Genomic DNA, 26117 nt, shown 5'->3' on the forward strand with positions numbered 1-26117 from the left:
TGAGCGTTAGAGAGGCCCGTCCTGAGCACCGTGTCTAAAGCAGCAGTCTGCTTACCTGCACGCACTCAGCATGAACCTTGTTGTCATGTTTTGGCTTCACTTTGAGTGGCTCCTCAGAGTCTGTAGAATGAGGTCCAAATCGCTTAGTAAATCTAAGTGTCCCATTATTACTTAGTCACTTTCTAATTCTTCCAGCACATTTCTTACTAGTCCTCTAAGCAGCCCACGTGCCAAACACTCTGAATCACTCACAAGAAACTCAAGATAGGAAAGAAGTGATAAAGAATGTGGTAGAGGGCTAAAGCATTTTAGTAAGTGTCATTGTATTCTTGTACAGAATTAACATTCATTGAAGCTCAATCGTTGGGTGGTATGCAAGTAACAACAACATTTTAACCCTTTGAATTCCACTGACATCCATCCCATAAAATGTATATTAATATAATCAATACTAAAAGCAAAGATATACTCACCAATAGTTTAAACTTCTATAAAAGGATCTATGGATAAATGTTTCTCTTTACAAATATTTATTTTTCTCTGTAGTAATCAGTATGATCAGAGTTTTCTCCTAATTTAAAAGAACTTACCAATGGCTTGGTTAGACACTGCAATATAAGAGAGAGAGGGGAATTTCTAGAATGAACATTTCTGTTGTGGATAATCAGGAAAACAAGAATTTATAGCTCAGTGATAAATAAATAAATAAACCTTTCAGAAATGTGGATTTTTCCAGCTCATTAAAATGTTATGTCTTTTGGACAGTATTTCTTAAAGACCATAAAATTAATAGTGTATTTTAAAAGTTTTATTGGCATGTATTTCCCAAGTCTAATTGAGCCCTAGTGTTTCATTGTGCTGTCTCGTATAGGCTGGAAACCTGGCTGTTAATATTATTTTTCTGCTTTAAAAGACAAACATTTTTCTCCAGGGGTAGCTTCCATATTCTTGAGTATGTTTATTTCACACTGCCTTGCATTTTCATGTGCTGAAGTCTTGAGAATCTGTCAGAGCTAATCTGGAACTTATTTCCTTGTCTCTTAAAATTACGCTGAAATTTCAATTAATAACTAGCCATGCCCCTGGCCTGGCAGAATACATGAAACTAAAATCGTGCTTACCAGCCACTGGAGTTAAATTTTAAATCTTTAACTACACGGAGCAAGGACAACAAACATTTATCAAGTACCTGCAATGTACAAGGCACTGCGTGGGTGCAGAGGATTAAAAGGCACCATACAGATCCTCAGAGGTAGAAAATTCTAATCTTTCCACCATGCCTCCTGTAAATGTACTTCATAGCAAATTCCTTTACCTTTTCAGGGAACTTGCCTCCACCTACTAATCTACTTAAAATTTGTGCAATAAGAATACCTCCTCCCTTTTAATCTTCCTAAATAGAGTTGTTTTTACACAAGGCTCCCAAACCGTAAGGACAAAATATTCAGAGTCAGTATTCACGGAAAATTTCAGACTTTCTGGAAGCATATCCTTCAGTTGGTCTATCTTCTCATCCGTATTGTATTTGCTAGACATCCTTGAGAACAGTCCTTGAAGACTTCTACTCAGGCTCGGCTGCCTTTTTCACTCATCTCATCTGCCAGAATTAGCTTGTACATGTTTATTGTCTCCTAAAATACTCGTCCAAAGCCTTTACCTCCTCAGTCCTGAAGCCCTTCACCCCATCCAGAGTATCTCTCAGATTTGCTACCTTTTATCATCTTTTATGGGCATATTTTATTACCCTTCTAGCAATGTCTTTGTACCTCTCTTCTACATTCCATTTTTTGTAGCTAATAAAGTCATCTTTTTATTTATTTATTTAATCCTTACTCAAGGATATACTCATTCAATTTAGAGAGAGAGGAAGGGAAGGGGGGGAGAGAGAGAGAGAGAGAGAGAAACAGGAACATTAATGTGACAGAAACATCGATCGGTAACCTCCCATATGCACCCCGACCAGGGATCGAACCCACCACCTAGGCATGTGCCCTGACCAGCAATCACACCCATAACCTTTTGGTGTACAGGATGATGCTCCAACCATCATATGTGACGATGTTGATCCAACCAACATCGTCAACTGACGAGCCACCCAGCCAGGGCTACAGTCATCTTTTTAAACACAAATCTTTTCAGGCTTTTTCCAGGCTTAAACCCTTTTAGCAGTTTTCCATTCCCTGGAGCAGTGATTCCCACCTTCCCCCATCGTGGAGCACATTGAACAAGGCCATAAACATACCAGGTAAATTGAAGAGGAGACCTGGACCTGGATCCCACTAACCTTGGCCCTCATGCTGATTCAAACGCTGCAGCAGGGTTACCTTATAACATATTCCCTGGGCCACCCCTACGGAGAGGATAAAACCTATACTTAGATTTGGTGATATAGGATTCTCCCCTGCTCCTTCCCTCCCCAGGTGGAGTCTGGAACGAGTCCTTGAGCGCAGGGGGCTTGGAAACAGAAGCCAGGCATTGGATAGTATGAGATGAAGAGAGGAGGAACCCTCTGAAAAACTGGGGCAAAAATCTACTAAGAACCCTCCAAGAAAATGTGTAGAATGAGCCACAGAATTGTTCCAGCAAAGGACAGCAGGGGCGTGGGACCTTCTACCACAAGCCCTTGTCTCCCATGAAGTACAAGTTGTCCTCAGGGCCGGTGTCTGCATGTCTAGGCTTCATCTATCTGCATGCCATCTCAAAGGTCTTGTGTTTCAGAGCAGGTCCCTGGTTTTATCGGCTTGGGTAGGACAAGTGTGTTGCACTGTTTACCCTGGGGGCTCCAGGCTTATGCAGGCCAGGTGGCATGGAATGAAGAATCCATTATAGCCTGCCTATAACATCCATTATAGCCTGCCTCGGTACCAGTCAGATCGTGTCATGCTTCCTGTTAAGTCCACTCTGTCCTTAACTCTTCAAGGAGTGGCTGGTCATGGTATGTTCAAAAGGAAAGAAAGAACAAGACTTATGGCCAGAGGATTAGTGGTCCAGCTGCAGGCTCTGCTACTCTCAAGCCAGTCTGGAGGCTGGTATTGAGGTTTATTATCTCTCTTCTTTAATACCCATTTCTGATTTTCCTCATCCTCAGTGAGCATTTCTGCTAGTTTGCCTGGGGACATGGCCCAGGAGGGCATCCCTGAGGAGTCTGAGCCCTTGGCTACCATTGCTGTAATCCATGTTCACTGTTTCCAGCAGGCAGGGAAGCACCAAGCAAGGTCACATGAATCCCCAGCATTCCCAGCATCCTTCTCTCCATGCCCTACCCCCACTCTATAGTAACAATCGTTTTTCCTCATGATAGATAGATCTGATTATCCCACCTGTCCAGCAACTCCCATCTTTGCCTAATGATCCACCAGCTTGAGAGGCACAAAGGAGCCAGGCAGAGCTTTAGTTACGTTGGAGCCCTTAACATGTCCACTAGGGCAATCATTCTCTGCTGGAAATTATTTTGCTGTAGCAGACATCTGGTGATGTTTGGAGACAGTTTGTCACATCTTGGAGAGGGTTTTCTATGGGTATCAAGTATGTAGGGAGCAGGGATGCTGCTAAACATTGTACAATGCACAAGTCATGCTCCCTCAGTAAAGTATCTAGACCTGCAACGGAACGCAGGTCCAGCTGCCTGCTGCTACGAAAGCCAGTACTCGAGAGGCAGGTGCTGATGCAAAGGAAACTGGTTTATTTGCAGGTGCTGGCCAGCTGGAAGATGGGGACTCATGTTACAAAGCCCATCTCCTGGGAAGATGGGGGACTAACGTCTCAAAGCCCTTCTCCACCTCTCAGTGCAGGCAGAGGTTTTTATTAGGAGGGAGAGGGGAACAGAACAAAGAGATGAAGGAAGGAGGTTGCGAAGTTCTCTGTGCAGATGAGCACAGTCCTTTCTGATAAGGCTAGTGACAGTCCCATGTGCCTCATCCTGGATTCACATCATCCTGGCTCCATGGATGAAGGTCAGCAAATCTCCCAGAGCTGGGATGCCTGTGGTCGGAGTGTGTATCTTCTGAGGTTAGTTCCTAGGATTCTTATACAAACATGCTGCTCATCTACAAGGTACATATTAGTCAGAGCCAGCACTTACAGAAACAATGTCAAAATAATGGTGGGGCATGGGTTACAATTTCCCACCATTATACTTTTCCACTGTTACAGACCTAAATGACATTGGCGTCAAGGTAGAGAAACCCGGACCTAGCAGGAATTATTTACCCTGGGAACATGGACTTCTATTCCCACATAATCTACAGCTGTGCGGACAGGAAGTACACAGTGTGCCAGTGGTACCCTGGATGTGATGGTACAAAGGTCCATTCATTCCATGCCTCATTCCCAGACCCATGTATTTTAGCTTTGGGGGACACAGCACCAAATGGCATCCATCGGTTCAGTGCATATACTGCATTCCAGAGAATAGTATCCCAGCACTGTCCAATCAGAATGTGGGAATGTGGGACATTAAGGTACTCACATCTTGGGGCTGTGGTAAGACCATGAGGTGGGGCACTGTCACAGTAATACAATTGTTTGTTACAGCTGTGCTGCACTCTGGTGGGTGGAAAGGATGCACAAAGACCAGAAGCATCGGCTGTATCTAGAATATATTAAAAATATGAAGGCAGAAGCATTTTCTTTATTGCCACTGTATTTCCAACACCCATACAGGTGCCCAGTACATAGGTTCGTATGGGTACCTTAGGAAGTATCTGTTGAATACAAATGAAATAATTGAGTAAACAATAAATCAATGAACAAATGAAATCATGCTGAAATGTTTCAAGCATATTGAGCATTTTAGTGTTTCTTAGATGAAACTTAACGTACTCAGCTGAATATTTTTTAGATGAAAAAATGCAGGATCTGAAATGCGGCTTTTCATAGCTGTCGTGATGGGAGCGTCCGGCATTTCTCCCATTTGTTCACGGTGTCGCTCCTTTCTGGGTTTGATGGACCATTATCCCTGTTAGAGTAGTTAGTATAACATTTCCCTTTATTTTTTATTTTTATTTTTTCAAATTTAAATTTCTTTTACTATGAGAAAGGTTGATCTTTTTTCCAATTCTTCACAGGCCCTTTAAATTTTCTCTTTATTGTTATCTTCACATATATATTTTTTCTGTTTTTCTGCTATTTCTTTTCTTTTTTGCTTTGGGTAGTATGGACACTTTATTTTTTTAAACTTTTTTTTATTGTTGTTCAAGTATAGTTGTCTCCATTTTCCTCCCACCACTCCCCCCGACCCCAGCCATTCCCACCTCCCACCCCTGACCCCACCCCTGCCCCCCTTGGTTTTGTCCATGTGTCCTTCATAGATGTTCCTGAAAACCCTTTTTAACATTTTAGATTCAGGGTTCTCCTCTCCTCCTGAATGGCGATTTAGCTGACCCATTCATGAAGGCATTATCTGAGTTAAATTTTAAAATAGGAGTATGTGTCAGTGAGTAAAGATGGAGTATAGGGGAGACCACAAACAAACAGAAACATGGGGCTAAGAAATCTATGAGTGTGTTTCCAGCTAACAGTGACTAATACAAACTTAGAATCTGTGAAGTATGCATATGGGAGTACGAGGAAATCTGTGAAAATATGATTAGAGCTGCAGTTAGCCGGGCCATTGAGTGGCAGGTGAAAATAAAACACCCTCGTACCCTCATAGGCAGTCTAGCCACTGATCGTCCATGATGTCCCGCCTCTGCAACTCAGCACAGGCCCTCTGACAGGGTCCTGTTTGCTCTACCCCATCACCACCCTGTCCGGTCTGTCAGTCTCTCAAGACCCCGTACCACTGTCACCTCTGGCATTAAGTTCTACTAAGCCATTCACGTTTACCTGTATACGTCTTCCCTGCCCTTTTATTTTCTGCACTCCTTCATTCTCACCTACCAAATGCTGGCCTTGTCTAACTATTGATGTGTTTTACCTTCCTTCTCAACTGCCTAACAAGCCAGTCAAGGACCAGACTAATTCATTCTATCCCCTATGTCAGCAAGCAGAATGCATGCACCTACATGTAAGAGGCAGTAAATATTTGGAAAGTTGGAAACATCCAGTTTGGTGATGCTTATCTGAATCTCTTGTGAATGAGAGTTTTTGAACAGTTGGTATATATGAGGAAATAGATCAGTAGCATGTAGTGGCACATATGTTAATCTTTGTCGTTACCTGATTTTGTGTGCATCCAAAGAGGTGAGAAAAGTAGGAGGGGCACAGGGGTACGTGTGACGGTGTGGGTGTCCTTGTTTTAGTATATTTCACAGCTCTTTGATGTCTAAACCTCTGACAGCAAAGGAGTTCAAGTGACCAGGCCAGATTTCTTTATAGTGTTCACACATTTTACAAAATTTCATTTAAAAAACCTAACCTAAAGGTGTAAACATGTTTAATTTGGTACAATTTAAGGCATATTAGAATAATAAACATATAAAACTTATTTTGATTAAACCACACACATTCGTTATAGTCACCACCTATAATAGAAATGCCTAATAAGGATTTCCTTTAAATTGATGTATTTTGTCATTAAAACAGTCACTGCAAACAGTGTACTTTTCATACTAGGAGAGTCATCTTTTTGGAGGCTCCTTTCCTCTTTTCCTCCTGCCTGCGCTTTCTCTCTCTCACACACATCCTCAGTTTTTGCTTCTTCCCTGCATACTTTTGCTTTGAATTATTCTTGATGGAATCTTTTTTTTTTTTTTTTGTCGGCTTGTTTCCTAGATGGGAAGTGATGGAATTTTACGCCTCAGTACTTCAGCTCTAAATAATGAATTCTTTGCATACGCAGCACAAGGATGGAAACAGCGACTGGCGGAAGGTAAATTCCCATTTCCCATTATTATTTGACATATTAGAGCACCTGTGCTGTACTGAGCTTTGCACCTTTCTCTGGTTTCCAAGTCTTTTTACCCCCCGAAGTGTACTTCAATTTAGTAAAACTTCACATTCTATTCCAGATGACTTCACCAATTTTTTTGTTAGACTTGGCAGTTTTGAAATCCAATATTTTTGAAGAAAGCATGACACTATCTGGAACATAATAAATTTTGATATACCAAGGTTTTGGAGGGAACATTAATTTTACTTACTTGTTTGACACATTATATATTCTATCAATGTCCTGGGGAGTAAAGCATCTTCTTTTAATACTTTCTTCCCTTGAAATCACCACTTTACTTTATCCTTCCTTAAGTCACCAAGCTTCTTGAAAGACTGAAAAATACCTAATGCTACCACATTTTACTCTCTCACCCACTCAAATTGTCATAGTTGGCTGTGAACCCATTATATACAGTTGAAATAATCTCTCCAAGAAAATGCTCATGGCTTTCCAATGGCAAAGTCCAATCTCCTCTTCTTAGTGCTTACATTTCAAATGTTCCCTTTCCAATATCTCATTTGCTTTTCATCCCATCCCATTTAAAACCATCTACTGTAGGCATTCGTAATATATTTAAATTTTCTTCCTAAAGCTGCATTTCTGATGGCCATTTCTCAGCTTCCTGTGGGATTGCCTATTTTCTTTCATCAGAAAGTAAATAAATGTTACTGTCTCCACCATTCTCTTCCCTGATATTTTCTTTTGTAACTTAGACATTCACTAAGCAGCCTCTTTCACCCTGTTCTTATGGCCTATATGCTGGAAGCATTCAAATGTGTTAAAGGGGACTTTAACTCCTCTTTTCTACTCCTCAGTGCTTACTGGATTTCCCTAGCTGATATCATGTACCTTAAAACCAAAATACCGATGTTAAACTCACTGTCTTCCCTTTCAAATGTGCTATTCCTTCTGCCTTCTCGAGGTTAACCTCACCACTGTCTCCTCACAGCTCCTCACTTTGAAACCTTGATGGTATCTTTGGTCCTCTTCCTCCTCCCCACGTCCATCTGGTCATGAAGTGTTCATTGTGCTGTGAGTCTGAATCCTCTGCACGGTCCCAGAGCTGTTGATCTGACTGTAATTTCCATGTCTCATTCATGATATTTCGTAGGCTCCTAGGTGGAGTCTTTCAATTACCTCACCCTGCTTCTTACTGTTTATCTGTCCCTATTTCTCCCTCTTGGAACACCACCAGAACCTCCCTCTGTGTCTTACAGGAAAAATTCAGAACTCTCTGTAGAACGCACACTGGGTAATTGGCCTCAGACTGCCTGTCCCATTTCAGTTCATTCCGTGTGCTACTTGCCATCGGCCCCTCAAAAGAACATAAATATACATATTCATATCTCTGTGCCTTCTGAGTTAATTATTTTCTAAAAGCTTGATCATCCTTCAGAAGCTAACTCAAGAATCACTTCTTATATGAGGCCTTCTCTAATTGATTTAGGCAGAATTAAGTGCTTTCTTTCCCTTATATACTTTTACTACATATATGCTATACAGGGCTTTTGGCATTACATTGGAGTCAATGGTGTGCCTTTTTTTAAATCACCAGACTGACTTCATTAAGGACAGTGAATGCACACTCATGGACAGCCCGAGCATGCAGTGCATTTGCTGAACGTTTTAGAGTTCATCTAAGTGACTATTGAAGGGATGTTCATAAAAAGAGAAGCTGTAGAAATGCCTGTTTGCAGCTTTTAGCTTTTAACATCCATAAAAGTTTACTCGAATTAATTACATGTTTTCTTTATTAATCGGCAAAAGATATGACCACTTTTACTCAACATATAAGCATTTTCTTTCTCTAGGAGAGTTCACTCCAGAAATGCAATTGCGGATAAGGCAAGAAATTGAGAAGGAAAAGAAAACAGAACCTTGGAAAGAAAAATTCTTTGAAAGGTTTTATGGAGAAAAGTAAGTGCTAGAGCATTTTTTCCTCATTTCTCTTAGAAGGAAATGAAAATATAATTCTCTGCTTCACATGGCACACTCATATGCTGTGAAACTTAATAAACCTGTGATAAAAAGCAATGGTCCCTCAGTGTAAGAAATTGCAGGTAAAATTATAGTGGCATATCAGCACTTAAATTTTTAAAAATGCATTTTCAAGGGTTTATAACTTGTCTGTGAAAATTCATTTTGGACTGAAAACAACATGAAATTCTATAGAAGTCAATTTTGGCTTTCTTAACTGGATTTTGGTAAAAATATCCTGATTTTTATCCAAGTATTTTTATTAATGACTACTTTACACATGAGTAGTTTTAGACACATCTAATTCACATTTTTCTAAAAATGTTGACTGTGCATGTATATACTCTTTTCAGTCTTTATTTTGGGGAGAGCTTGAGGTGTCACCCTTTACTCTGTCCGTCTTCCTCTTCAGGTGTAACCAGTTTTTAACTTGCATTCATGTATGTTTCTCTTTAAAATAATACTGGACACACTAAGGGTGGTAGTGACTGAACTAAATTTAAAGTATTTCTCTGTTGCTTCATGGTTAGCAAGACGTAATCTACTTGGGCAGAATTAGAGCCTCAGGGACAATCAGATCTCTAAGAAAGGAGAAGGGATTAAGAATCTGGTACATGATAGTGGCCCTACATCCTCCTTTGTAGAGGAATTTGAGCTTTAACTCACTTGTATACAATTAATGCTTGGAAGTTGTTTTGTGTGAAAGATACTGAGGTGGTACAGGTAACAAAAAATGTACCATTTGATCTGATTTCACAGAATTCCCCCTGTAAATGGGGCAAAACATCAGAAGGAATCTCACATGAGTGCTCTTCATGAAAAGGAACCCTATGACAAACAGCCTCCTTATCCAGAGTGGGCTAGCCTTTTGTGAATTGTCCTAACGCACCACTCTTGAGTAGGAAGGCTTTTTTTTAAATCCTCACCTGAGTATATGTTTATTGATTTTAGAGAGAGAGAGAGAGACAGAGAAAGAGAGAGAAGGAGGGAGAGGGAGAGAGAGAGAAACATAGATGTTGTAGAGAGAGAAACATTGATTGGTTGCCTCCCACATGTGCCCAACCAGGGATTGAACCCGCAACCTTTTGGTGTGCAGGGTGACCCTCCAGCCAACTGAGCTTCCCAGCCAGGGCAGGAAGGCGTGTTTTCAGTTGCTGTCCTAGGACCTTGGATACATAAGCATATTTAACAAAAATAAAACAATGTAATTATCATCTTTTATTCAAAAATTAACTATGTGGCAAGTTAGTTATGCACCTTGTATGTAGACTCTAGCAGTATTACTCAAGCCTGGCTGTATCAGATCCTCTTTGGAGCTTTTTAAAACAGATACAGATTTTCAGAACCCACCCCAGACATATTGATCGGAAATCTCCAGGAGGCGAGGCTAGGAATCTGTATTTTTAGATGCTCTCCAGGGCATGCTGGTACCCAGCAGGGTTAAAAACTCTGGAAGATGGCTTTGAAGACCATTCAAGGAGGCCTGCCTCACCTTTTGTCTAACACATGGAATGTTGGGAGCTCTCCTTTCAGTAATGGCAGAAGCATAGCTGAGGGAGTTATCTCCAACACACTGGTCCGGAATTATTATTGTGTGTTGGGCCCATTCCTTTATTAACTCAACAATATTTATCCAACGTCTCCTCCATGCCAGTTGTGATCCTAGATGCCAGTGGTACAGGCATCTGCGGAACTTCCTAGGCTCTGCTCTCAGAAAGCCTGTGTTCTAAATACCATGCATGATAGGTAGCTTTCTTTCCTTCATTTAGCAAATAATCATTGAGCATACTCTGGCTCTGCTATGTTTCTGAGAGCTTTGCAAATGTTATTTTACTTAATTCTCCCAACAGTCCTATACAGTAGATATCATTATTATTCTTACATTTAAAAAATGGTATCCCAAACTGAGGGACAGTGAACTTAATTTCCTCAGGTTTGCACAGTATGGCTAAGTACATTGCTCAGTGTCTTAATCCTGCAAATTCTTTTCAGGAAAATGTCACAATGTGTGTGACATTTTTTACATGAAATTTGGGGGCTTCATGGACTCCCACAGATACCAGGTCAAAGGTCTCTCTCTGCCCCAGAGGATGACAGCTAAAATACTGTGAGGAAATGTGCCTCCTCCTTACTGCCCCAAGCCCTCGTACAAACAGTTCTTTAAAGCCCCTTTCTTGCTGTAGTTTTTTCATAGAGTTTCTGTCCCCTTAAGTCGCTGGACTTCTCGCTTGTTTTTTTCAGTCTTTGATTTCATATTGGATGACAGATGTATTTTGGACATTTCCTTGACTGTCCTTCGAATTTTGTTACTTTTAGATTACCCACATTTCCCATTATGTGAGGGATTTTTTTCCCTAACATCAGATTATTTTCAGCTCACTGACAACATGTGCTTTTTCATGCTTTTTGCAAAACTTTTGCTCTCAGGGTTCCCCAAAATGTTGCTATCCAAATTCACCTCTCCTTAAGATCTGTCTGATTTTGTTTTTGCTCTTTGTTTGAGAGCATGATTATGGTTCTTATTGGCTTACTTGGCTTGTAATGTAGTACTGTATATTCGTTTGGTTACTTAGAAATCACCCACATACATGCTAACTCAGAATTGTGAGAGCTGGTCTGTTGATTGGCAGTTTAGGTTTCTGGAGGGCAGGGTTTTCCTGTGTGTGGTTATGTGGTGTGCTGTAAGCATCTTTCTTCTATTCCTTAGGCATCTTAAATCCATTTTCCCATGAAAACAGTAGAATGTTGACATAGGCATATTTTATACAGTGCTGTTTCCTGTATGGCATATATATCATATATAGTAATAATATTTAGTATATTTAACATTATTCTTAGTAACCAACTAGCAGAAAGTTGGCTGCCAGTGGATAGCTCCTGCATATTCCACACTTAATCTAGTATCTATCAGTGTGGCATCTCTGCTTGACCTAGGCCCAGACGTTATTTCCAGCTGATAATTCTGCTTTAAATTTATCTGTAATGTAGCTATCCTGTTCCTCTAAGTATAATATAGTTATAAGTTATAGCTTAGTTTGAACCCATCTTTGGGAAAGTTGAAAGAAGAGAATAATTATGAAAGCAGTATATTTATATTCTTTTCAGAACCTTCTGAATTTTAGTGATCAAACATCCAAAAATTGTATTCCGTTTTATTTCCCTTCCCTTTTGAGGATGTAAGTAAAAGGTTGAAGATTTCACTGAGGTGTATTCCTGCATTGATATTATGATAGCTGTATTTCAACTATGTTTCTTCTTCGGGAAATGCTCTCTCTTCTGCTTATCTTTGTAATTGCCGGTAGTACTCTAATTTAACTGCGTTTAGAACATCACATCCCTCTACCATCTGATGCTGGTATTGTAACTTCATATGGCAGGAAATAGTGATTTACAATATCTTTGATTGTAATTCTAATTAACTTTGCCTCCTTATGACCTGAACATCAGTCTGGATTATTTCTTAATCTTCTTAACATTTTCATGGAATATTTTTACAGTAAGAGATGTACATGAAAGAATTTTTCTAGCCTCATACAAACGTAATCTAGCAGAGACAACTCTGATGACCCCAAATATGTTTGTTATTCTTTAGCAACATTTCCATATTGACTTAAGTTAGAGATACTAAAATAAGGTGATTGAACACCTCTTTAACTGGTTAAACATAGTCTTTGGAAGTCATTTCAATTTTAAGATTTTACAACATACCCATCTTCCGTTGATCTGAATTGTTTGGTTATGTTGCATCCTTTGAAGGCTGTTATTTTCTATTATAATGACAGGTTTCTATTTTATGACTTAAAAAGTTTTAGATCCTATACATTTTACACTTTTCTGCTGTATTTTTAAATCTTTCATAGTATGTAATTTTCTTTTTTATCACTGAATTTATTAGGATTACATTGGTTAATATAAATATATACATTTAAGATATACACTTCTATAATATGTCATCTGTATATTGTACTGTGTATTCACCACTTCAAGTCATGATTTTTTTCCATCACCATTTATCCCCCCTTTACCCCCTCCAGCATCCCTTTACCTCCATTTCCCTCTGGTAATCACCAGTCTGTTGTCCATCTATAAGCTTATTTTATATTATATTATATTTTATTATATTAATTTTTTACTTAATTCCTTTACCTTTTTCAGCCAGCCCCCTATCTGTCCCCTCCGACAGCTATGAGTCAGTTTCTATTTTGTTAATTTATTTGGGATGCACCTGGAGAGTTTTATTCTCAGTGAAATAAGCCAGTCAAAGAAAAACAAATACCATATGATTTTACTTCTATGTGGAATCTAATGAGTATGTAATTTTCTTACTCCTTTTACTAACTGTTAGTAAGATTCATACCTCTTGGTTACAGAGTAAAAATCTATACCTTTCTGAATCAGAAATAGTTTATTCTAGTTATGATTATATAGTAAGTAGACAAACCAAGTCATAAACTACTTTATATAAATTAAGCATGTTATTTAGTGATTATAAAGTTAATCTGATGCACTTACTTTTATTGAATACTATATTTGTGAGAAATCCAAGTTGTACCTTTTAAGTTTTGTGCTCGGACAGCAATTTAGTGTTTCTAATTTCTGTTCAGGTTGGGCATGTCAAGAGAGGAATCTACAGAGCTCACTTCTGGACCAAACAATAATGGAGCTGAAAGTAGTTCTTCTTGTGGAGCCTCTAGTCTTCCAGGCCTTTCTTCACAGACTCCCTTGGAAGAACAACAGCCAAAAAGCATGAAAAGTCCAACTTCTCCAGAACCTGATTTCTCTGCCACGCTCTGCCCTATGGTAGATGTAGGTAAAGATGTAATGGCAGAATCGGAATCAGAGGATATCTTGATCCCTGAAGAATCTGTGATTCAGGAGGAAATTGCAGAAGAGGTAGAGACTAGTATCTGTGAGTGCCAGGATGAAAATCACAAGACAGTCCCCGAATTTTCTGAGGAGTCTGAAATCCCTGCCAGTGCTCATGAAGAGCCCCAAATAGCACTTCTGGAAGATAACTTAGAATCTTGTGTTATGATGAATGATGTTTTAGAAACTTTGCCTCCTCTTGAAGTCAAGGGGGAAGAGAAATCAGAATCTCCCCAGGAAGAAATGTCAGTTGTTATTGATCAACTAGAAGTCTGTGACTCTCTCATTCCTTCCACTTCATCCATGACTCATGTCAACAGCACAGAACCTAAGGAGGCAGAAACTACACTAGAGACCAATACTTTAAAAATGAAAACAGGGCCATCTTCTTTAGAAGGCCAATGTCCCCATGAAGGAGTCGCTGTAGATATGGAGCTACAGAGTGACCCTGATGAACAGCTTTCAGAAAATGCTTGTATCTCTGAAACTTCCTTCTCTTCTGAAAGCCCAGGGGGAGCCTGCACCAGCGTGACGTCCCCGGGAGGGGAAACCCAGTCCACTTCAGAAGAATCGTGTACTCCAGCCTCCCTTGAGACAATGTTTTGTTCTGAGGTATCCAGCACTGAAAATGCAGACAAATATAATCAGAGAAATCCCACTGAAGAAAACCTTCATGCATCTTTGATGTCCGAAATATCTCCAATATCCACTTCACCGGAAATATCAGAAGCATCACTAATGTCCAGTTTACCTTTAACCTCTGAAGCATCCCCAGTATCAAATTTACCTTTAACATCAGAAGCGTCACCCATGTCTGATTTACCTTTGACATCAGAAACGTCTTCAGTGTCTTCCATGCTTCTCACATCTGAGACCGCTTTTATATCCAGTTTGCCACTTCCTTCAGAAACATCTCCAATTTCTAATTCTTCCATGAATGAAAGAATGGTGCATCAACAAAGAAAGTCACCTTGTGCATCCGAAGAACCACTCTCCCCACAGAAAGATGAAAGTTCTGCGCCTGCCAAGCCCCTGGGGGAGAGCCTTCTGCCTCAGCAGACTTTATCAAATACTCCTGAACCCATCAAAATGGGTTCTTCTTCCATTGCTCCTGAAGCATTTTCACCTGAAGAACTACACAATAAGACCCTGAATCAGCAGCCTTGTAAGTCACACGTTGAAACAGAGAAGCCCTATTCTGCTTCGATTCCAGAACACCCTTCTACAGAAATCATAAAAGTTAAAAATCATAATGTTCTACAAAGAACAGAAAAGAAAGGGGTGTCTTCACCATTAGAATTGTCTCTCTTTTCTGAAGAAACAGAGAGTAAAGGAAATGAGCTTCCATCAGCTAAATTACAGGACAAGCAGTATGTCTCACCCGTGGACAAGGCTTCATTTCCAGAAGGCTCTAGAAATAAAACACATAAGCAAGGGAGCTCACAGAATCGGTTGGAGACCCCGTATACTTCAAAGTTGCCAGAGCCTTCCAAGTCACCTGAGGGGATGAGAAATGAAAGTAGAGAATCTGAGCTATCAAAGAGGAAGACCGCAGAGCAGCACAGCTTTGGGATCTGTAAGGAAAAGAGGGCGAGGATAGAAGATGATCCATCCACCCGGAACCTGTCATCCAGCAGTCCGTCTGAGAAAGAGCAGCCTCCAAGAGAGGAACCCAGGGTGCCGCCTCTCAAGGTATGGTATTTAAAAAAAAAAAAAAAAAGGAGAAAAAGAAAAGAAATAAAAAGCAATTCTATATATAGGCTTTTCTATTTACATACTTAGTTTTTCAAAAATAAATGAGGTTTTCTTCCTTCCAGGTTTTATGTAGCAGTTGGTAATCTAATATTCCCAGCACCAGTCTAATATTAAATGATCCTTTTTTAGACGTGCATTGAGTTCATGTGATAAGTTTAGATTCATGTATGTATTTAGACATTAGCATTGAAGGAAAAAGAAGTGGGGAGGGAGAACAGGGCCTGGAGTTGCCCACAGGCCACTGAGATACAGGGTCTTTTGGGGATTTCCAGGTGTAGGACAGAGACCTGTTCATAAATAAACATGGGAAAATTTGAAAAACAGTTCAGTGACCTATAAAAGTTCAGAAGAACTAGAGGAAGAAGTAGTCAGAAGTTAGACGCATTCACTTAAGGGTTTAAGGTCCATATTATCCCTTGATTCACTTTCCAACGAATATTGAATACAGCCATTGCCTAGCAGAGAGGGACCTGGCTTGGAAGAGCCCCATTAAATATTTCTTAAATAAGTCAATGAAATTGCTTCGTGAACCCTGAAGGGAAATTATGGTGATATATAGGCATACAAATCCTTTTTTTTTTTTTACTTCCAAGATAGTAAAAGAGGTATTTAACTTCACACAGAAAATAAAACCTGTAGAAAAACATTTCTGTTTACTTTCTTTTGATCCCAGTAGATTTTAACTCTCAGAAAACAAATCTTTTATATAAATTGGCTCTGCCTAATAAACAGAAAATTAGGTTTAATTCAAAAGAAACTCTGTTTAATAAAAAAAAATTACCCACTATAATTTAAACTTATTCAGTGCTTTTATCTGAATCCATTTATGGACTATTCCATCATAGAGTTGGTCTAGAATTCTAAACACACTCAGGCTTTGTTTTTCTTAATCTCTGTAGTTCACTGTGCTCTGACACCTTTTATATGTGACTCGTGATCTCCATAAAGTTGACTTTTAAGAGTGTGGTTGTAGTTATTCTGTTTAATAAAGCAGTCCCTAGTAAAAGGAGATTCTAGAGATGTAAAAGATGAACATAAAACTCTGCTATGCATTTTAATTTCTGAAGCTGTGGAAAGAAAAATATGAGCATGCTTTTCATAGGAAGTATTTTTAAACAATTTATGTAAAGATAGATAAACAGGTAGATACTATAAGTATATTTGATGTTTGTTTGGCCTTGAGTTATTGCTTAAGTATATCTAGGCTTAATTTTAAAAATGTTTTTTTTTTTAATTTTTTAAACTAAGGGAAATGTTTAAGATGAAAAATGGAATTCCCTCTCTGAATTCATCTTTTCTTTGGAGCATCTGAATTAGAAGAGAGGCGTCACAACTTTGACAATGAGAAGTGAGACTGTTCAGGAAGATAACTCCATCTAACAAAGTTCCATAGTGTCATTCCAAATTGATATGATCCTGTAGTATGTGTCAAACGTTTATAATGTAAATATACATATGTTGAGAAGAGAGATATATGTTTTCTAGGAAAAGTTCTAGAAGGGGAAAAAGAGGAAGCATAGAACCTGTCAAAAGCCCTGAATGGGGAGCCCTCAGACTTTCCCTCTGCTCGCTGTTATCTGGCCCAAGGGCAGTCTACTTGACCTCCAGTTTCGGTTTGTTTTTTAAAATATTTTATTTATTTATTTTTAGAGAAAGGGGAAAGGAAAGAGAAGGAGAGGGAGAGAAACATCAATGTGTGGTTGCTTCTCAAGCACTCCCTACTGGGGGGGTCTGGCCTGCAACCCAGGCATGTGCCCTGACTGGGAAGTGACCCTTTGGTTCACAGTCCGACGCTCAATCCACTAAGCCACACCAGCCAGGGTGACCTCCAGTTTTTTTCAACTGTAAAATGAGTCTTTAGCTAGATACCTTCCAGCTCTACAAATCTATGCCTCTTAAGAACATTCTTAGTGACTAGAAAATCACAGGCATTGCTATGAAATGTTGGAGGTTAGGTCTTGTGCTTCGTGAATTTGGCGATGACTGCTAGTTTCTTAATGAGCATGAGTAGGGGAACAGTGTGCACAGGGACCTTTACGAAATTCAGCAAATTGTTGATTACCACAATCAGAAGAAACAGCCTAACCCATACTTCCTTTTAGAGGGAAAAGAAACCCCAAACACCCCAGAGTTCCATCTTTATAACAGTGCTGTGAAGGAAATAGACCAGAAATAACTAGTCTCATTTTACATCTGAGTTTACAAACTCCTTTTGTGTGCTTATTACATATGAATAAAGCAGCAGGCTAGGCAATATAAGAATATGCAAGCACTAGAGGATCTGTGGCTCACAGAGGTTATTGGAGACTCTGAAGGACACGGTGATTTGCCGGGCATCATAGAGTTTCTTTGAGCAAAGTCAGGATGAGAATTCTAATCTCCTGACCTCTTGCCAGGGCTTTTTGTGTGTGTGTCAAATTAAGACAGAGAAACTCAAGTAGAGTTAAGGTCCCAGATTTTCATGCCAGCAGGGGAGATAATTTAAAAGCTAAGTATTTCTAAGTCTTTTTGGATAACCTCATTTTGAGAGATATGGACTTTGTTTCCATTTATATGAGGCATTAAGAAAATGTTTCATTTCCATGGTAAATGAAGTCACCAGTTGATGTTTTCATGGAGTAAACAGAGATTAAAGTTTTTAATGTTCACATTCATGCTACATTACATGTTCCTTGGTACCCTAATGACCCATTTGGGGATTTAGGTATAGTTAACACCACATTATGAGAAAATGCAGCTACTCTTCTTCTTCGCATTGTTTCATGCCAAGTGTCTTCTCTGTGGTCATGGACCAAGCGCCTTACCTTTCTGTTCTCCGTTCTTGTAGATCCAGCTTTCCAAAATTGGGCCACCTTTCATTATCAAGAGCCAACCAGTCTCCAAACCAGAGTCTCGAGCATCCCCTAGCACATCCATCAGTGGTGGGAGGAATACGGGAGCCAGGACCCTTGCAGATATCAAGGCTCGAGCCCAGCAAGCAAGGGCCCAGAGAGAGGCAGCGGCTGCTGCTGCTGTAGCTGCAGCAGCGAGCATTGTCTCTGGAGCCATGGGGAGCCCAGGAGAGGGTGGAAAGGCAAGAACCCTGGCACATATCAAAGAGCAAACAAAGGCAAAGCTCTTCGCAAAGCATCAAGCCCGAACCCATCTCTTCCAGAACACTAAGGAGTCGCGGTTGCCTCCACTTGGCTCAAAGGAAAGCCCTCCAAACTTGGAAGGTTCTTCTATCCCTGAAACAAAAATTGAGGCTTCAACTGGTGTCATTATTGTCAATCCAAACTGCAGATCTCCTAGCAACAAGTCTGTACACCTTCGGGAGGCCACCACTGTATTACAGCCGTCTCTTAACCCAGCTAAACTTCCAGAAACTGCCACTGACTTATCTGTGCAAAGTTCCGATGAGAACATACCTGTGTCCCATTTATCTGAGAAAATTGTTTCATCTACCTCTTCTGCAGTTAGCAGTGTGCCCGTGCTTTTTAATAAAAATTCTGTCCCTGTGTCTGTTTGCAGCACTGCTATGTCGGGAGCAATTAAAGAACATCCCTTTGTGAGTTCTGTTGATAAATCCTCTGTTCTAATGTCTGTTGATAATACAAACACTACAATTTCTGCTTGTAATATAAGCATGTTAAAAACCATCCAGGGAACTGACACTCCATGCATAGCCATTATACCAAAATGTGTAGAAAGCACTCCCATTCCCGCTACTACCGGGGGCACCAGCGTATCAGGCTCCATGGATGACAAGCAGCTGCTCATACCAAGCAGCAGTGCTGGTAACTTAGTCTCCAGTCAGTACACCTCCGTGCCAACTCCCTCCATTGGAAATAACTTGCCAAACCATCTCTCCACTACTTCTGTCTTGATTCCCCCAACGGGAATTAACAACAGATTCCCTCCTGAGAAGATAGCCATGCCTGGGAGTGAAGAACAGGCCACCACATCCATGGGGGCCACCGTGAGAGCAGCCCTCAGCTGCAGGGATTCAGTGGCCATTACAGACACTCTGGTTGCATGCCCGCCCGTCGCAATGTTTACCGGAAGCATGCTGACCATAAACTCTTACGACAGTCCTCCCAAGTTAAGTGCTGAAAGCTTGGACAAAAATTCAGGGTCTCGAAACAGGGCAGACAATTCTGGGAAACCTCAGCAACCTTCGGGGGGCTTTGCACCAGCAGCCATAAACAGATCAATTCCATGTAAAGTCATCGTTGACCACAGCACCACGCTGACCTCCACTTTGTCTCTGACCGTCTCCATCGAAAGTGCAGAAGCCAGCTTGGACATCCAGAGCAAGTCAGTGAGGACAGAGGCGGCCATACAGCCAATGGCATGTCCTCAGGTGTCCGTTATTAGCAGGCCTGAGCCGGTTGCCAATGAAAGCACAGATCACGGTTCTAGTTTCATTGCTGCCTTTGCCGCGAAACAAGACAGTAAAACGATGCAGGCCCCCTGCTCAAGTCTCCGAGAAGTACCCCTGGTTGTTCCAGATAAATTAAATGAGGTGACTGCTCCTAGTAATAGCTTTGCTGAGCAGGCACGGGGCCCGACCACTTTCAAAAGTGAAGCAGACACAACCTGTAGCAATCAATATAACCCAGGCAACCGGCTTGGCTGGAGCGACGAGGGCCTGAGGAGCACAGGACAGCCTCTGGTTAATCACTCGGGTTCAAGTAAACAGAAAGAATATCTAGAGCAGAGCTGTCCAAAGGCTATTAAAACTGAACATGCCAGCTACTCACACATGTCAGAACTTCACCCCAGGAATCTCATAACAAGTGTCACCCTTCCTGTGAAATCTGAACCTCATGAAGTGGACAAGGGCTTTAGAATGGACACTGAGGACTTCCCTGGGCCAGAGCTGCCACCTCCAGCCACAGAGGCAGCTCCTAGTGTGCAACAGTCGCAGAACGTGAAGGTTCCCACCTCTGGTCCCATGGAAGAGGTGATTTCCTTGGCTACAGACACCCTGAAAAGAGTTCCCACTGCAGGGAGCTCAAGCTGCCGTCTGTCCTCTGTGGAGGCGAATAACCCACTGGTGACACAGTTACTACAGGGCAACCTGCCTTTGGAAAAAGTGTTGCCACAGCCCAGATTGGGAGCCAAGCTCGAAATTAACAGGCTTCCCCTGCCTCTTCAAACTACCTCAGTGGGTAAAGCAGCACCAGAGAGGAACGTTGTTGAAATGCCATCCAGCTCTCCAAACCCAGACGGGAAGGGCTACTTGGCAGGGACTCTTGCCCCACTCCAAATGCGAAAGCGAGAAAACCACCCCAAAAAGAGAGTAGCCAGGACTGTGGGGGAACACACTCAAGTTAAATGTGAACCAGGGAGATTGTTGGTGGAGGCAGATGTTAAAGGCGTGCCTTGTGTCGTCAACTCTGGCCTGAATCAGCTAGGACACAGTCAGCCCTTTAAGCAAGAGTGGCTGAGCAAGCATGCCATCCAGAACAGGATCGCTCACAGCCCTGAGGTCAAACAGCAGAAGCGGCTGCTCCCCTCTTGCAGCTTCCAGCAGAACCTGTTTCACGTGGACAAGAATGGCAGCTTCCATCCCGATGCTGGTACCTCACACAGACAGCAGTTTTACCAAATGCCCATGGCTGCCAGGGGCCCCATTCCGACTACGGCTCTGTTACAGGCCTCTGCCAAGGCCCCGGTGGGCTGCAATGCATTTGCCTTCAGTAGGCATCTTGAACAAAAGGGACTGGGAGAGGTGGGCCTTTCTTCAGGACCTCACCAGCTAAGGTTAGCCACCATGTTATCCCCCAATATGCCCATTAAGGAAGGCGATGATGTGGGAGGGGCTGCACATGCAATGCCAAACAAAGCACTAGTGCATCCCCCACCGCCCCCCCCACCACCCCCTCCACCCTTGGCTTTGCCCCCGCCTCCCCCACCACCACCTCCACTACCTCCACCTCTTCCTAATGCAGAAGTCCCAGCCGATCAAAAACAACCTCCAGTTACCATGGAAACCACTAAGAGACTTAGTTGGCCACAGTCCACGGGCATATGTAGCAATATAAAATCGGAACCTCTTTCTTTTGAGGAAGGTTTAGGCAGCAGCTGCGAACTGGGCATGAAACAAGTTTCCTATGACCAGAATGAAATGAAAGAACAGTTAAAAGCATTTGCGCTAAAGAATGCAGATTTCTCTTCCTATTTGCTTTCTGAGCCACAAAAGCCTTTTACCCAATTAGCTGCTCAGAAAATGCAGGTGCAGCAACAACAGCAGCTCTGTGGAAATTATCCAACAATACACTTTGGTAGCACGAGCTTCAAAAGGGCAGCCTCTGCAATTGAAAAGTCCATTGGGATTTTGGGAAGTGGCTCCAGTCCTGCCACAGGCCTGCCTGGTCAGAACGCTCAGATGCCCGTTCAGAACTTTGCCGACAGCAGCAACGCGGATGAATTGGAACTGAAATGCTCTTGCCGGCTGAAAGCCATGATTGTGTGCAAAGGCTGTGGGGCCTTCTGCCATGACGACTGCATAGGTCCTTCAAAACTCTGTGTAGCTTGCCTGGTTGTGCGATGAGAGCTGGATGAAAGATGCAGTATCCCTTTTCAACAATGGAAAAGCCGCACGGCGTCAGCGGCAACAAATTGAATAACTCAGTGCTTCATATTGTGCTAATTTATTTTCTTTTGGGACAGATTATCTTTTCTCTATGGGATTTTTTATTTTTTTGCATTTCTGGGGAAGGAGAGATCCCCTCCCACCCAAGTGGCTCAGTGGCATGTCTCGACGTATTTAGTTGCCTTTCCCAGGTTTGGGAAATTTTTGTCCACGTGTATAGAGGTCACTGCCCCATCAGGTTTTCTCTCTTTCTTTCTTTCTTTCTTTTTTTTTAAATCCAGGTATAGATAGGAAAAGGACATATTTAAATACTTAACACTCACCAGAAATACAGATGTAGTAAGAGAACGGTGAAAGTGATTTCAGGTGGGTTATGTGTCCTTCTGCAGATGAACCATTACAGCAAGGGTTTTCACCACTGACTCTCCTGGACCTACCTTGACCCCAGTGGTTAAATCATATTTGGAATGAGGAATCTGATTTAAATGTTTGATTCCTTGTACTTACTCATATCACAAAAGATACATTAAAGGAGGCATGCCATTAATAAACTCCACTGTCCTTATTCTCTTTCCTCCCTTTTTATTCTTTTCAGAGACTGGCAGAATGTCTGCCCTGGCCATGGACACTGTACACACATCGTAGTCAGATGTGTCTTCGGCCGGAAATTGCAGTGCAGGCCTCATGCCCAGTGACCTGCTTCGAGCCCTTGGACCTGATACAGCAGGATCCGTTGGCCAACAGAGAACCTTGGGCCCAGAGGATTTCAGAGCTCATGTGTGGCCTTTAAGAGCAAGAATTTGTAAAAGGCCCTAAAATTAAAATAAGTAAAATGCTGTGCATGCAAACACATGTAAGTGGGCTGATAATGTACATATTGGTCCATTCTCTCCACTCTGATACAACACTAGGTGTTAAAATTTGGGTGACATAATTGTGGACCTTTAATGATGACACCAGTGCATTCTGGCTTCCAGCTTTGAAGGTTGGCCACCTCTTTTTTAACTGTCATCAATGGTCAAGGGGACTGCAGAAGGCTGAAGTGTTGATATTTTTCTGAACCATTTTTTTCCTCCTGATTCACAATCTATATAATTCTATTTTACTCTGAAATAACCCTCATTTTAAAAATTGTTCTAGGCACTGCATGTTTTGTTTGTCTTCCCCTCAGGTGAGTTCAGTACATACTTCATATCTGGGGGAGTGGAACTGCTTTTGACAAAGGGATACTGCATCTTCCGACTGTCCTCAGCGTTTACCCAGTGAAGTCTGAGTGTTGAGTATCTGAGCTGCATTCCATATACATTGGCCACCCTCATGCAAGAGAACAGCTTTAGTTCAGGAGGCTCTGTTCCCTAACGCAAGTTCAAAAGCACATGCACATTGTGGGAAGATGAAAGACAACAAAAACTACACCCATTTAACTTCCAATTACAGAGCACAAAATGTGGAGTGGCATTAACCCATTGATTGAGTGCGACTGTAGTATTTAAAAAAACGGGGGTAAAATATCACCTGTCATTGTGAGGATAACAGAGATTTTCACGTGGGATCATCCTAATCAATGTACACTTTTGACATTCCCTTAAAATATGTCTTAAAAATTAACTGGAATGAACAGAAATTACATTTCTGGAAAAAAAAAACACTTGTGATTTCTTTTCTTTTTATAGTAGTCAACCATGGTATATGTTTTTTTCCTTCCATATTTATTATTGTGATGTTGCCAAATTTTGTTAGGTGACAGAAACGTCATTTTTATTAACAAATTGCTGATAGTGAAAGATACTTTATCTTAAAAAGCAAGAAAAGCAAAGAGAGGCCTGCCTTTGTAGCGGCTATTTGGTGCTTCAGTATTGTCACTTCTGTTTTTCACATGAAAATTAACAAAATTAACTCACAACTGAAAAAAAAAAAACCCACAATGCACTTAACCAGCCCTTCCCAAGGAATGCAGCGTAAGTCCCAGCGGATCCTTGCTTCACTCTGCTCCAGGTTGTGTTTGGGTGGCACCCCCATCCGTCATGTCCCAGTGGTCTGCTTGGCTCTGATGGCGTCTTGGTGCAGAAGACCGTGCCCTCATCTCACAGAGGGGCATCCCTAAATACAGACACTTGCATGCCAAGTCCTTCCAAGTTCAGTTGCTGCTCTACCAGTGTCAGATACTGTTCACACCAGCAGATTCAAAACTATCCTATCAGTAACTGACACGGTGTTGAAAGAAACTCTACAAACCCTCTGCACTCTGTATGTGAGGTACAGTTGAGGCTGACGTGACTCTGAGCCCGTGTTCAGTTCCATCCTTGTGGAACACTGCAAGTTGCTTACTGGGAGTAAAGAAAAGTGTCCTTGCGTAGGTTTTGATTTTTCAGGTAATAGGTTGGGAGATCAGTTGTCGATCATGTGTGGATTCTATCCGCCAGGTCCAAAGAGCATAATTTTTCTATGCCCTTGCTCATTTTTTGCCCCTGTTTGAATTTTGAATGTTCACATATGGTTTTGATTACTAAAACAATTAGTATCTTTGGGCTAAAAAATAATGGGAAGAGAGAAGAAAATTTCGGAAGTTAAAAGTGGGCCAGATGTTTTACAAGCGTCCATTTCCTATGTATACAAAGGCCAGTGTATTTGGATTAGGTGAGTAGGTTCTTAGTAGCCTGATTCCCACAGCTGTCTGCCTATGTGCAAATGGAATATGTTATTTACTACATGGTTATTGTGGTGTAATGTGCAAATTTTAGTGTGTGCAGTATCCTGACTATTGGACTCTATGCTATCCTTATCAGGAATAGAAATTGCACATGTGACATGTAATTTTTTTTTATCAGAATGGATGTATTTCCGTAAGTAGCACTTTTGGAGCAAGGGAAGGAAGAAAACCGCTATTCCCTAATCCCCCTCCTATATGATATGCATATGCCTGAGGTGTATAAAGACATTTAGGTAGTTAATGGGCATGTTAATAAGAACATTCTGATGCAACTTCATTTTCAAAATGAAAACAATGTCCTTCCCCCAAGTGAGAATAGCAGAAATGTTGGTGAACTGAGCATCATAGTTATAATATTTCCCTGCTAAGGCCTAGTATGAAAAAGAAAACTTGAAAAACCTATGAGGTTGAGCCTGGTTGCTATAAAGACCTTGTGGTGATATGTGTTTCTAGGATGAGCTATAGAAGGTTTAGTTGACTTCTAGACCTTGGATAGTCTTACTCATTTCAAAATAAACATGCGAAAACAAGCTGATGAGTACGGTGCTTCATAAGGCAGTCAAGAGTAAGAATATTTGATGCTGCAGCCCGCTTTCCTTCACCAACACACACAATTTCTAAAGAGGAAGTTGCATTGGCTCCTTGGTTCCTCCTTGGTCTGGTAAAGACCCAGGTTACAGAAGCTGAAGCCAAGGTTAGGGCTGCATCGTCTCTCTGGTGTCAAGGTCAAGCACCCTGCTAGCCGCCTGGTGGGAATGAGCCCGTGGAATGTGCAGAGCCCAGAGTCACTGTCCATTGGTGTTTCCAGAGAACAATGTGAAGAGTCCTAGCAAAGGAACTCATCAGACTGTGAGGGGCCTATGTAGCCAAAATGTCACTGAATATAAAAATCTTACTGTCTTCAGTCCTCATGCTTTGTCACTGTAAAGCGAACAAAAACCATTTTTACGATAATTTAAAGGAGCTGCTTTTTTTTATAGCACATACTATTTCGCTTTGTACTATATTTGATAGTTGCAGAATAATTTAGATGGTAGGAAAACTTTGTTGTATTTGTACTGTTCATGAATGTTACAAAGAAAGTGCTTTACTTGGTTGCCATAATTTTCTTGTACTGCTGTATTTTCCCCTGCTTCATGGAAACCTAATCTGATTCATATTTTCAGTACAGTTTCTTTTTTTAAATGTGTGTTTGTGTGTATTTTTTTTTTTTTGGTCAGTATTCTGAATGTTTACATCTGTTTGACATTAGCCATTGAATGCCTTTTTTTTTAAAGGCGGTATTACTCTTACAGTGTAACAGGAAAATGTGAAATCGACCCAAACAAAACATGCATGACAAACATGGGTTGAGG

The 26117-nt window shown here is 41.2% G+C and overlaps 1 protein-coding gene across 1 annotated transcript in view; it reads left to right on the plus strand.

Moving 5' to 3' along the window:
- ASXL3 (ASXL transcriptional regulator 3) overlaps window positions 1–23652 on the plus strand; it is a 169984-nt gene extending 146332 nt beyond the window's left edge. Inside the window, exons 9-12 of the mRNA XM_053913326.1 lie at window positions 6715–6811; window positions 8686–8791; window positions 13456–15409; window positions 18300–23652. Of these exons, the coding sequence (XP_053769301.1) occupies window positions 6715–6811; window positions 8686–8791; window positions 13456–15409; window positions 18300–22010 (5868 nt within the window). The 3' untranslated portion in view covers window positions 22011–23652. The remainder of the gene's footprint in view (window positions 1–6714; window positions 6812–8685; window positions 8792–13455; window positions 15410–18299) is intronic.
- Window positions 23653–26117: the final 2465 nt, after the last annotated feature.

This window comes from Desmodus rotundus, chromosome 10 (assembly GCF_022682495.2).
Source record: "Desmodus rotundus isolate HL8 chromosome 10, HLdesRot8A.1, whole genome shotgun sequence".
NCBI classification, from domain to species: Eukaryota; Metazoa; Chordata; class Mammalia; order Chiroptera; family Phyllostomidae; genus Desmodus; species Desmodus rotundus.